At 41.3% G+C, this 13,915-nt stretch overlaps 1 protein-coding gene across 1 annotated transcript in view; it reads left to right on the forward strand.

Annotated features, from left to right (window-relative positions):
* The first annotated feature begins 7,784 nt into the window (after positions 1-7,784).
* SIMC1 (SUMO interacting motifs containing 1) overlaps positions 7,785-13,915 on the forward strand; it is a 28,033-nt gene continuing 21,902 nt past the window's right edge. Inside the window, exon 1 of the mRNA XM_036748439.1 lies at positions 7,785-8,344. Coding sequence (XP_036604334.1) covers positions 7,922-8,344 — 423 coding nt within the window. The 5' untranslated portion in view covers positions 7,785-7,921. The remainder of the gene's footprint in view (positions 8,345-13,915) is intronic.

The following is a 13,915-nucleotide window of genomic DNA, read 5'->3' on the forward strand; positions in this document are numbered from 1 at the left end:
CCACTCAAATTCCCATCATGATTAAGATGTAGGCTTTAACCTGCTCCATTTTTCTGACCTCGGCCAGTTTGCCCTACCTTATGTGGCCTGGTGGCTCTCTGCTCCTACAGGTTCAGCATATTTGTGCCAGACTTAATGAGGACATCCAATCAGCTTTATCCCTATTGCAGCTCAGAAGTCCTGTACTCAAGTAAACCACCAGCTTCAGTATCTCCCAGTAGCAGTGATTACAAACAAGTGCCACGATGTCTGGCTACTTTTGATTTACTAAATAAAATTAGAAACTGTTGGGTTTTTTTTTTGGGGGGGGGGAAGGAGTAAAGCCAATAAAATAGGTAAACTATTAGCTAATTTGATATTGAACAAGTGAAAGAAGAAAACCAAATTACCAATACAGAAAATAAAAAAGGTCAATTTATAACAAATGAAGAAGAAATAAAGGAACTTATTGGCAACTATTTTGCCCAAATGTATGCCAATAAAACTGACATTCAAATGAAATGGAGAATATTTACAAAAATAATAAATGCCCAAATTAGTAGAACAAAAAATAGAGTACTTAAATTATTTAATTTCATAAAAAGAAATTGAACAAGCTATTAATAAGCTCCCAAAGGGAAAAAAATGGGACTTGATAGATTTATAAGTGAAATGTATTAAATAGTCAAAGAACAATTAATTCCAATATTACATAAGCTATTTGAAAAAATAGAAAATGAAAAGATCCTACTAAATTCTTTCTGTGATTCAACAGTATTTTTAATACCTAAACCAAGGAGAGCTAAAATATGTATGAATATGTGGTGAATCCACCAATCATCTCCTGACAGAAACCCCAAAAGGAAAATTCTTAAGAATACCTTTGGAAATTAAAATTATGCTGTGTCATCTTATAACTGATTCTACACTGTGATCTACCCTAGTCCCCATTTTGTAAAGCCCCATTTCTCAGTTAAGCTCAAAAATTCAGTCTCTGATTCTGATTTAAAGGCATGGTTGAATGATGTTATCATTCCCTTTCAGCTAGCCCCTGGGACATATTTTGTTGTCTGTAAACAAAAGAACAGTTTTGGTGACCCTCTCAGCAAAAGACCTTGTCTCTCCTTGGGAAAATAGGGGTAGTTTGATCTCCCCCAAGGGGACAACTAACTTCGAGGTAGTAATTGGGGTGCTTCTGATTCTCTAGCCAAGATTACTTAGAGGAAGTTGAAACCCATAAAGCAATTAACATTACTTAATTATCAGATAAGATCATCCACATCTGAAGGCCAACCCACCTTTCCCAACTTTAGCCAATTGTCATATTCCTCATCCACTCACAACTTTTCTTTCCCTACTTCTCAACAAAGAGGGTTGTTTTTTTTTTCCCCCTTCTCATCATGAACACTGACCTGAGACTGAGGGAGCCAGTCTGATCTACTTTGTTAACAGCTATATGTGTCACTGTTAATAAACTGTTATCTTGCCGAGAGAAAATGTACCTCAGATTGCCTGTTTCATTTTATTCAACACATAGCCAAAATACAAAATCCTCACATTGAAGAAAACTGCAAACATCTAGAAAGAAGCAGTTCAGGTACCAAAGAACTACAGTCAGACCTATCATCTTTTATTATAAATAAAAGAATATTTTGTGATAGAATATCCTAGAAAATTTAGGAGATTGGCTTACAACCAAGAATAACCTGCCTTGCAAACCTGAGTATAATGCTTCAGGGGACTTTAGTGGAAAAAGGACTCTTTACCATTTCTTCCCTGCCTTCCTCCCTCCTCCCTTCTTTCCTGACTTTCTTCCTTTCCCTTCTCTTCCCCCCTTTTTTTTCAAGGCTACGTATTCCAATCTTGCCCAGCCTGGAAGTGCAACAACCACTCATGGGCTGATTGGCTGTAATGTTAATGGAATAGAAAGATCTTCCCCATCCATTAATAGGCCTATGTGACCACATGTGTTCAATCACAGTTGTAATATATCCTGAGTCACATAGAGCCCATTGGGGGAGAAACTTGCCTAAGGAGGAGCTTGCTTGGGGGAGGTTTGCGTATTAGGAGGCTTGCTTATAGGAAGGCTTTCACACCTTTTGGTACTAAGCTAATTAAGAGAGGGTTGTGATGCCTTCTGTCTCTGCATTAGCCAAAAGTGTATATATGTTCTGAGGTTAGAGTTTGCTTTGGGGGCTTGCTCATTAGAAGAACCTTTTGATTCTCCGGATGGAACTCTGAGTAGCCATTGTTAAGAAACTCCTCCCCCCTCCCCCCACCCACTACTCAGATGTTAGTGCTCCCCCACTCTAGTAGTGTATGTAGGTGGTTATATTACTTTGTTCAGGCAGTTGGAGCCCTGTCTGTTGATCTCTGTGCTAATTTCTCTGCTTGTATTTTCTCTCTCTTTGTATTTTCTCCACATTCAGGGTGCTGACCTTTCCTGTGAACTAGTGAATGTAATTAAGGAAGATTGTTGACCCCTTAAAAGTTCGGAGGCTCTTTCAGCAAGTCTCTGCCATCAAAGGTCTTCTCTTTGCCCTCAGAGGTCTCCTCTACTCTTAGAGACTTCCTCTGCTCTAGAGGTCTCCTCCCAGCACTTTTAGGTCCCTTGCCAGCTCTTTTAGGTTTCCTGTCAGCTCAACACTCAGCTTATTCTTCATCTCTTCTCTTCATTCTCCTCTTCTCAACGCTGGTAGCTGTCTTGACCCTGGCTGTCTCTCAGTCATCTTCTCAACCCTGGCAGCTGTCTAAATGTCTTCTCTTCAAAGCCTTCTGGATATCTGCTTCTCTCATACTCTGGGCTCTCCTTATATACAGTTCTAGAAAGCATCTGATTGGCTAGAACTCAAGTCTCTGGCTAGGATTCAGTGCACATACAAGTCTCTAATTGGCTAAAATTCATGCACATCTGATTGGCTAGAACTCAAAGCACATTCAATCCAGCAAAAATCCCACTTTGCTTACCATTACAATGAGATAGTGAGAATACCACCAGATGGCTCATTCTTAGCTTATAGTAGAAATCTATTTTATACAAGAACTAGAGTGCTACAAAAAATTACTTCACTTGGGCTGAGCTTAACATTATTGCAATTTTGGAAACATGGAGAGATCTCCCCAACAGTTTAAGGATATTGGGCAAAACAGTGAAATTGTGTAGGTAAGTAGAAAACAAAGCATCCTAAGGAAGTTTTCTTGCTTCAAATGAATTTGATGAATGCCAAGGAGAACAGCTCTGGGGCTTGCTTTTGCAAAGAAGAATGAAAGTGCCTTTATTTTGAATAGTTACAAAGGGCAAGATGGTGGAATAGAGGCATCAAGCCAGCTGAATTCTCCCAACATTTCCTTCCAAACAACTTTAAAATAATACATCAAATCAAATTCTGGAGTGATAGATCCAAAAAAGTTTTGGGGAGAGACATTTTTCCAACCCAAGGCAACTTAGACAGAGGTGGGGAACTCAAGTGGAGCCCTTTGACCAAATCCAAACATTTTGGATTTGGTCAAAGGGCCACCCTTGTGGACCTAGAGGGACACATGTGGCCTCAAGGCCACAGGTTCCCCACCCTGATAAGAGGTAAGGAGGAGAGGTTTGTGATACTGGGGTAGAGAGGCTGGCCAGGAGCCCAGCCCAGCAATGACATGAGCTGTGGACCTTAGAGGAAATAGAGACAAGAGATGTACAGCAGCAGTTTGGAGAGTTCTCATCACCCAAAGATGGAAAAGGCATTGGACAACTGCTCAGAAAGAGATTACAAGGGACCCTGATGGAGAACTGACACTGGATGCAGAACCTTGTTGCATTGTCCATAGGCAATTCCAGGGCAAAGAAAAGTACTGCTGCTTGTGGCTGCAGGAGAGCAGAGACCCTTCCTGGGTAAAGACTAGAGCACAGAGGAGGAGAGCAGTGACCACACTTCTCCCTGGATCACTACCTCAGAAGCACTGAAAACTAGCCCACAGAAATAGCTCTGAAAACAGTAGTGGGGAAAAAGCCTGAAGCTTTTTCCTTTGAAGTGCCCCTGACCCCATGCTAGGAACAGAGCCCAACTTTAAAATAAAGTTAAAAGTCAAGACATAAGCTAGAAAAACGAGCAAACAAAGAAAATCTGACCATAAAAAGGTACTATCGTGACGCGAAAGATAGAGACACAAATTTAGAAGACAACAACATGAAAACAGCTACAAGAAAAGCCTCAAAGGAAAAAAAAAAGAATGTAAACTGGACACAAGACCAATAAGAATTCCTGGAAGAGCTAAAGAAAGAGATAAGAGTGGTAAAGGAAAAATTGGGAAAAAAATAAGAGTGATGCAAAAAATTATGAAAAGAGAACTAACAGCTTGGTAAAAGAGACATATAAAGATGCTAAAGAAAATAGTTACAGCTTTTCCTATTGGATTCTACATGTGGGATGAATGGCTTCCATTAACCAATCTATCTACCTATGCATGCATGTGTTATATTCTCTAGAAAACAATAACAATTCTGTTATGTTCATAGCAGAAGACTGGCATTTACACTTGCAAAGATCCTAAGCAGGAAAAACAGGAATATTGGACTAGAAAAACCATATATTACAAACAGAAGGTACCATCATCCTTCCCACGTTCTCAAATTCAGTCGTCTTCTTACTCTTTCTTCCTTTACCCCCCTACATCTAATCAATTCTTGTTTTTATCCATTCTGTCTTCACAACATTTGTTGTACCTGCGTTCACACAAACATCGGTCCTGATTCAGGCTTTCAATTATCTGTCACTTGACTATTATAATAGCCTCCCTATTGGTTTTCCTGAATCCACACAATTGCCAAATTGGTACTTCTAAATCATAGTTTTGACTATACCCCCTTCCTGCTCAAGAAGGCTTTGTGGTCCCCTTTTGCCTGTAAAACAAAATAAAAACTCCTGTGTTTGACATTTTAAGCCCTTCACGATCTGACATCAGCCTATTTTTTTAGACTGAATTTACATTGTTCTCACCGAGGCACTCTGCATTCTGGCCACACTGGCCTGCCTGCTGTTTGTTCCCAGTACATGACATTCTATTCCCTATCTCAACCTTGTCACTGGCTGTCCCCATGCCTTCGATGAACTTCCTCTTCCCCTCAGCCTAGTGGAATCCCTAACACCTATAAGGCTAAGCTTAACCACCATCTACTGTGTCCCCTGGGGCAGCTAGATGGTACAGTAGACAAGAGTGCAAAGCCTGGAGTCAAGAAGACTCATCTCCCTGAGTTCATAATCAAGCCTTATTCACTTACTAGCTGTGTGATACTGGGCAAGTCACTTAACCCTGTTCACCTCAGCTCCTCATCTGTACAAGATGATCTAGAGAAAGAAATAGCGAATCACTCTAGTATCTTTGCCAAGAAAACCTCAAATGGACATGACTGAAAAATGGCTCAACAATTATGTCCCCCACTCTAAAATTATGTCACATTTGTTTTACATTTACTTATCTGTGTTGGGGGTATATGGAGTATTCAGGAAGGACTAGCACCTCTGGTATGAAGGCTAGGTGAGCCTCAGGGATGCTCGTCTACCTTTGGTGTCTACCTTTTCACCCAATGTCACCTGTGGCTCCAAGAAGCTGTAGCATGCACAGCAGCCACACCCTGGTAAAAACTGTCTTGGCAGACAGACTAAACCAAGTTGAAGGTAACCAACAGGCTTCAAACCCATCAGTGAGTTAGGGAGATGTCTACCCGAAGCATGTGAAGGCTTTGCCGAAGCTGAATGGATGGATGAGAACAATTTGTTCCAAAAGCCATGAAGAGGGCTAAAGCAGGTGCTGTGGAACACTTAGAGCAGGCCTGCACAACTTGTGGCCTTCCTTTACATTTTTTGAGGACCACCCGAAATCCTTTGGCTTACCACAAGCAGCCTGCGGGCTGCAGATTGTGCAGGCTTGACTTGGAGCTTGGTCAGACATTGAAGACACTAAGGTCATCTACTGCATCCCTGCATCATCCTGACTTTTGTCCTGCCACTGGACTTCAAGGACTCTGGGAATAACACAGCATAATATTAATTTTCCTCAGCATATTGTCTACATATACATATGTTAGAGATGGGAACTAGAAACATGCAAACATCTCCAATGTACATCAGAGATAAAACACTTTTTGTATAAAAAGGCATAGGGTGGGAAATCTTGGTATGTGTTTTGACCCAGGCTATAAATTGAAAAAATGGTGTTGACCTGTATTAATAGGAATATCTTCATCTAGGAATTCCTTATACTAATTAAGTCCCACAAGAAAGGAGTTTAAACTCATATGGGACAGAGAGTATATAAAAATAGAATTAAAATCAGTTTTCTATTTCTCACTGCTCTTGGATCCAATGACACTGGCCTCCACGAAGAAGACCCAGTTCCCAGCATTTTCTCTTCCTTCCTCTGCTCTAGCCAACTGACTGACCTCTGTCTTCAGTCCCAAATAAAATTCCATATTTACTGGAAGCCTTCCCCAGCCCCTCTTAATTCTAGTGCCTTCACTCTATTAACTATTTCCCGTTTATCCTACATGTAGTTTGCTTTGTATATATTTGTTTGAATGTTGTCTCCCCCATTAGATGTAAGCTCCTTGAGGGCAAGGACTCTTTTGCTTCTTTTTGTATCCTCATTGCTTAGCACAGTGCCTATCACACAGGAGTGATGAGGTTAAAGAAAAAATGATGGTGGTAGGGAACCATGTGTTTCTAGAGGTGCTGGAGACCCAAAATACGGACATCCCAGGGCCTGCCGAAAGAATTCGATTCAAGCCTTCTCAGCCAAGGAAAAAGACTAAAGTATATTAAGGATTAGCTATGTTGGCCAGATCCTCAAAAGTCACACCATCGGCTAGACTCTTAAGGAATCTGCCCCCTTTTGGAAGCTGGATGAGATTTATATACAGAAAAGATTGTGGGAGGGATCTAGGGTAGTCTAAGTAGTCTGGAGTGACTGGAGGGGTTTAGGGAGGGCTTTGAGGAGGGGTCTAAGGAGGATCTCCATGGGACTGGGGTGACTAGAGGTCAGACTCCAGGAAATGAGATTAAGAGTGGGAAATAGCTGAGGGCATGGATATCCATAGTATCTAGTGTGGGAAGTAGCTGGACAATAAAGGGCAAGGCTAGGTAGAGATTTGGGCCTAAAGATAATGTAAGGTTACAGCCTCAGGCCCAAGCCGGACCAAGTGGGAAGATTCAGGAAGAGTTCAAGGTAGGGGATTCTTTCAGGGCCTTATTGGGTAAGGGAAAGAGGTCTCCGTTTGGGGCCTGTACCCCATCAATAGGCGCTTAATAAATGATTGATGTGTACATAAAGTGTCTCTGTATAGAACATGAGTTCCTCGAGGGCAGGAATTGTTTCATTTTGCTAGTGCCTTCTCTTAATTATCTTCAATTTATCCTATTTATTATCTTGTTTGCATTCTGTCTCCCTCAATTGGACTGTGAGCGCCTCGAGGCTTAGGGAGGTATTTTTGCTTTCTCAGCACAGAGCCTGGTAAGCCTTAGGTGCTTTTTGACTTTCCAATTAGCACCCGGTGCTTAGTGAATGTGTGACGGCGGTGTCGGCATGAGCACGACCTTCTACCCCTCGGAACCTCGAAGTCCTGGTCTGCTCCTTCACGCTTTCACTGCCCAGGGCGGTTTCATTTCCCTTTTCGACCCGACAAAAGCTCGGGGGGGTGCTGTGCGAGCGCTGACAGTGAGGCTCAGAAATCAGCTCAAACAGAGCTCTCCCCCCTCCCGCCCCGGCACTGAGCGCGTGCCCAGGCTCCGCCCCGCCCATGCCCTCCCGCCCTACACCCCCGCAGAGGATCCTGGGAGGCCCGGAGCCCGAGAAGCCCAGAGCCCAGCAGGTTTTCGGGCGCTAAGAAGCCCCGCCCCTGCTCTCCCGGTCCTCCACAGCCTCGGGGCCCAGTACGAGCCGGGGCCCTACCCAAGGGCCCATGACTCGCGCCGCGCCTCCCTCGCCGCTTCGGAGCGCTCACCGCGCCCCTTCTCGTCGTCCTCGGCCCTGGCTCCAGCTGCAGCGGAAGTTCGGACAGGGATATGAGCGGGAAGAGGCTGAGACAAGCCGGGATGACCGCCGCCGCAGCCCGACGCGCTCGGGAGTGGGGCCCTTCGCTTCCTGGAGCGCCTCAGAAGCCGATCCCATGACGGAGCCCATTGTGATTTCAGATGACAGCGATGACGAGCCTCGTAGCCCCGTCAGAGGCCCCGGCGCTGGCCGAGCCTGCAGATCCCGGCGGACCCGCACCCGAGGCGGACACCGGACCCGAAGCGGACGCCGGACCCGAAGCGGACGCCGGACCCGAAGCGGACGCCGGACCCGAGGAGCCGAATCCGTGTGCAGTTCCCACGTCGTGGTTGTGAGTCCGTGCCCCCCTCCCTGAGTCCGTGCCCCCCTCCCTCCCCCCTCCTCTCTTTCCTCCTTTCCCTTTTCTCCCTTTTTTAGAATCGTCCTTCTGTTATCCTCAATTGGGAGAGAGAGCGTGTGTGTGTGTGTGTGTGTGTGTCTTGTTTGGTCTGTGAGCTCCTTGAGAGCCAGGAAAGTAGCCCCTCTCCCCCCTCCTCCTCCCGCTCTTCCCTCACCCCTCTTTTCCTCTCCCCTCTCCCCCTTCTACTTGCCTTTCTCTTCTCTACCCCTCCTCCCTCCTTTCCCCATCGTAACTTCGAGGCTATTTGAAGAAATGAAGGACCATCCCTAGAGAATGAGACCAGAGACTCCACTCTCCCCTCCCCAAACTGACTTAAGCGACGTGTTAAGCAGCATCCCTCAGCTCATCACTTTTTCCTCCAGCTCTGTGAAGTAAACACCGTGTTGTTGTTTATGTTTAGTCGTTTTCAGTCGTGTCCGACCCTCCATGATCCCATTTGGAGTTTACTTGGCAAAGATGCTGGAATACTGAATTGCCATTTCCTTCTCCAGCCCATTTTACAGATGAGAAAACCGAGGCAAATAGGGTTAAATGATTTGCCCAGGGTCACACAGCTAGTGAGTGTTTAAGGTCTGATTTGAACTCAGGTCTTCCTGACTCCAGGCCAAGCACTCTAGGTAAACACCAGGAACTTAATAAACCATGTTATGGGTAACAGGATAGAAGATCAGAGGAAAGCGACTGGCCAACCAAATTAATCTTTTATAAACCAAAAGACTGATTTTTGGCTCCTTTGGAAGAGCCAGACAAGTTGCTAGTTCTGTTTCCAAGGCCAAAATCTCAGTCAGCAAAATATCAAAGTAGCAACATTTTTATGTTTGATAGGTTTGGACATGATACCGTAGTGGAAACTTTTCCAGCCCTCACTTTGCTCATCTATAAAATGAAAGGGTTTGGACTAGACAATCAAATGAAAAAACAAAATGAAAAGTAGTATGCTTCAATCTGCATTCAGACTCCCATGGGTTGTTCCGTTAGATATAGACAGCTTTTTTCATCCTGAGTCCTTTGGAATTGTCTTAGATCATCGTATTGCTGAGAATAGCTAAGTCATTCACAGTTGATCATTGCATAATATTGCTGTTACTGTGTACAATGTTCCGGTTCTGCTCCCTTCACTTTGCATCAGTTTGTATAAATCTTTCTAGGTTTTTCTGAAATCAACCTGCTCATCATTTCTTATAGCACAGTAGTATTCCATTACAATAATATACTACAACTTGTTCAGCTATTCCCCAGCTGATGGGCATCCCTCAGTTTCCAATTCTTTGCCACCACAAAAAGAGCTCTTATATTTTTGTACAGATGGGTCCTTCCCTCTTTTAATCTCTTTGAGATACAAACCTACTAGTAGTATTGCTGAAACAAAGGATATACGTGGTTTTATAGCCCTTTATTCATAGTTCCAAATTGCTCTCCAGAATGATTGGGTCAGTTCACAGCTCCAACAACAATGCTTTAGGGTCCTCTCCAACATTTTCTTTTTCTGTCTTGTTAGCCAATCTGATAAGAGTAAGGTGGTACCTCAGAGTTGTTTTAATTTGCATTTCTCTAATCAATAGTGATTTAGAGCATTTTTTCAAATGACTATAGATGGGTTTGATTTTTTCTTCTGAAAACATCCTGTTCATATCCTTTGACCATTTATCAATTGGGGAATGACTTATATTCTTATAAATTTGACTCAGTTCTCTATATATTTGGGAAATGGAGCCTTTATTAGAGATAGTCGTTGAATTCATTCCCTTGATAACGACATTTTGTTCTTCCAGATGAATTTTGTTATTATTTTTTCTAGCTCTATAAAATAATTTTTCTCAGTTTGATTGGTATGGCAAGTTTCATCCTTAAAACAAACCACTAGACCTAATTGTCTTCTCAAATTAGCATCCTACATCTATCTCCTCCCTTACTCAACCAAACTCCTAGGAAAAGTTGGATATATTCCTGGTCTCTACTTCCTTTCTACTCACCTACTTTTCAGCCTTTTGCACACTGGCTTCCAACCCCATCAACTCGTTTGAACCTGCACCCTTCCAATGATCTCTTAAATGTTAAACCTAACCCTTTCTCAGTTCTCAATCTTCTTGATTTCTCTGTAGCATCTGGGACTGTTGACCAACTTCTCCTGGATGTATTCTTTTCTCTCTGTGTGTTTGTGACATTGTGCTCTCCCCTTAACTGCCAGGCCATTTTTGTTCTCAGGCATCTTTGCTGGATCATCATCCTTATCTCACATACACCATATCCCCATCAAACTGATTTGCCCCAAGACGTTATCCTGGGCCTTCTTCTCTATACTTTCTCTTCTGGTGACCTTATTAGGTAGTTTTAATTATCATCTCTATGCATATGGCTCTTAGATCAGCCTGTCTTGCCATAGCCCCTCTCCTGAGCTGCAGGATCACCCACTGCCTATTGGACATTTCTAACTACATGACTTACAGGTATTTCAAATTCAGCATATCCAAAGTTAGCAAATTCCTGGTTCATAGAAGGAATAATTTCCCAGAAATTAAGAGTTGTCCGAAACTTTAATGAGCTACTGTTTAAGACAATAATTTTTCTTAGTGGATGGCTTCAGGGACAATTGGATGACCCCTTCCTTGCTAGGCATATTAAAGAGGGCAATTGTGCCCAGTCCTAATCATTGGATTAGATGACATCTTGAACCTCACTCCCATCTGAACTGGTGAAAAAAAAGAAACACACACACACACACACACACACACACACACACACACACACAAAGTTAGGTACAGAAACTCATTTCACTCATTAGGGAAATAGGAGGGGAAGGGTAAAAGGGTGATTTAGAGTAAAGGCAGATTAAGGGAGGGATTAATCCTAAGCAAAATAAACTCTAAGGATAAAAAAAATTATAACTTTTTCTTTGGAGTTGGCAAAGAATGGGAATCTAAGGGAGTGCCCATCAGCTGGGGAATTGCCAAAATATGGTATATAAATGTGATAGAATACTGTTGTACAGTAAGAAATGATGAAGGGGATGGTTTCAGGGAAACTTGGGAAGACTTATATGAACTGATGCAGAGTGAAGAACTGATACAGTGAAGTGAAAAGAAGCAGGAGAACAATTTATACTGTGATAACAATGAGGTAAAGACAAACAACTTTGAAAAAATTAGGAACTCTGATCAGCATAATGACCAACCAGAGTTGTTACAGAAGACCAATGATGAAACATGCTACCCATCTCCTAATACAGAGGGGAAGAATTCAGAGTGGAGAATGAGACATATTTTGTTTGGACGTTTATTTTGCTTGACTAGACATGTTTATAACGGGGATTTTGGTTTTCTTTTATTCTCAATTGCCTGTGGGACTGAGGGAGGGAGTAGGGTTGAAGTAGGAAGGAAAAAAGGTGGACTTTTGCTGATGTAAAACATATACATACATATACATATGTGTGTGTGTTTTAAAGATTCAGGTCATTCTCTGTGTTCTTGATTATGCATATTAAAGGCTGCTTTAGAGTTTTCTTTTGCCACCACAGCTTTTTCAGACTCAAATTCCTAAATGAGTATCTTTTATATTTTTTAAAAAAATGCTTAAATATACCAATTAACCTTTTCTTCAGGACTGTATCTCTTTTCGTATATCATGTTCCAGTTTCTGTCACTTTCATATTAAAATCTTATGTAATTCAAATTGATAGTTTTCTTTTTGTATTTTATGTTATGCATTTCTCTTTCCCTGCTTATAAAATCATCTCCTAGTCTTGGAAGTTTTGAACCTTGACATTGATGTATCTAGTTGAGGTGAATTTGAAATTTCTTGCAAATTATATTTATTTATAATCTTTCCCCTTTTTCAGTATTTCTGGGAAATGTTCCTAGATTTTTTTTTGAGGCATTCATAACTGACTTACCCAGGGTCATGTAGTGTCTGTAGGCTGGATTTGAACTCAGGTCCTATTGACTCCAGGCCCAGTGTTCTGTCTACTGCATCACCTAACTACCTCCCTAGCTAATTTTCTGAAATATAATTGTCATATTCTTTTCTTCATTTTTCATGAAACCTAGAACTTAAATTTTCTTCCTTTTTTTTACTTGCCAAATTTGTTAGCTTTACCTACATAAATACTAAATGTTTTCCAGTTGTGTGGTTTCTTGGGTTGCTTTTCTGATTTTTCTGTTTTACCATTCTTTTTTTCCATTTAAATAAATCTATTTTAGTCTAATTGCTTTGTATTTTCCACGGCTGTTTTCCAGTCTGTTAAGCTTCATTATCACCTTGTCTTAAGTTTACTTAATTGTACTCAAACTCTTCTTAATTTCATCCTGTCATGTTTTTGCTAATTTTATGTCCTTCAAATTCTTTATTGTGTCCATTATCCTTTTTTTGGGACTTGATGAAATTCTAATTTCCTTTCTAGTGCTCCTAAGATCATAGATTTAGAGCCAGAGGGGACCTTATGGGTCTCCTCTAATCTGATCATACATCTTCCTAATAATATCCTTGACTCTTGTTTTTTGAAGTTCCTTATTTGTTTGAAACAGCTACTATATCCCTTCCTTTGCTTTCTGTGATACACATTTTCAATTCTTTGAAGACCATGTTGTCTTTCATGTCTTAAAGCCACATAACACTGTTAGTATATTGCTATTGATAATAATAGGGCTTTGTAGAAGTTTAGAGTCATTAAAGAGACTTCATAATTTCTTTTTTTTCCAATCTTATTTTTTCCCCTCCCTCCCCACCCTGCCCTAGAGAAGGCTACAATTAAAGCTGAATGCATACACACACGTATGTAAGACCATACTATACATATTTTTATTTGCCAATTCTTCCTCTGGAGGTGTGGATAGCATCTTCTTTCATAGGTCCAAGTATTTGCATGTTTTTCTAAAGTCACCCAGTTCATCATTTCTAATATCACAGCAGTATTCCATCATAGTCATATACTACAACTTGCTTAGCCATTCCGTAATTGAAGGACACCAGTCTGATATGTTGTAAGGTGATATCTCAAAGTTGTTTTAATTTGCATTTCTCTCATCAGTAATGATTTAGAGCATTTTTTCATATGATTATATATAGTTTTGATTTCTTCATCCAAAAACTGCCTGTTCATAGCCTTTGACCATTTATCAGTTGGGGATGACTTGTATTCTTAAAATTTTGATAAAGTTCTTTATATATGGAGAAATAGAACCTTTATCTGAGAGATTATCTATGAAACTTTTTTCCAAATTTCTGCTTTGCTTCTAATCTTGGCTATTTAGGTTTTATTTGTACAAGAACTTTTAAATCTATTATAACGAAAATTATCCATTTTATACCTCATAATGCTCTCTCTCTTGCTTATTCATGTTATTTTCCTGTCCTTTCATAGGTCCCTTTATATATAGGTTGTGTATCCATTTTGAATTTATCTTGGTACATGGTTTAAGATACTGGTCTATGCCCAATTTCTGCCAGACTGCTTTCCAGCTTTCCCAACAATTTTTACCAAATAATGAATTCTTATCCTAAAAACTT

The sequence above is a fragment of the Trichosurus vulpecula genome, chromosome 3, assembly GCF_011100635.1.
Source record: "Trichosurus vulpecula isolate mTriVul1 chromosome 3, mTriVul1.pri, whole genome shotgun sequence".
Taxonomy (NCBI): Eukaryota; Metazoa; Chordata; class Mammalia; order Diprotodontia; family Phalangeridae; genus Trichosurus; species Trichosurus vulpecula.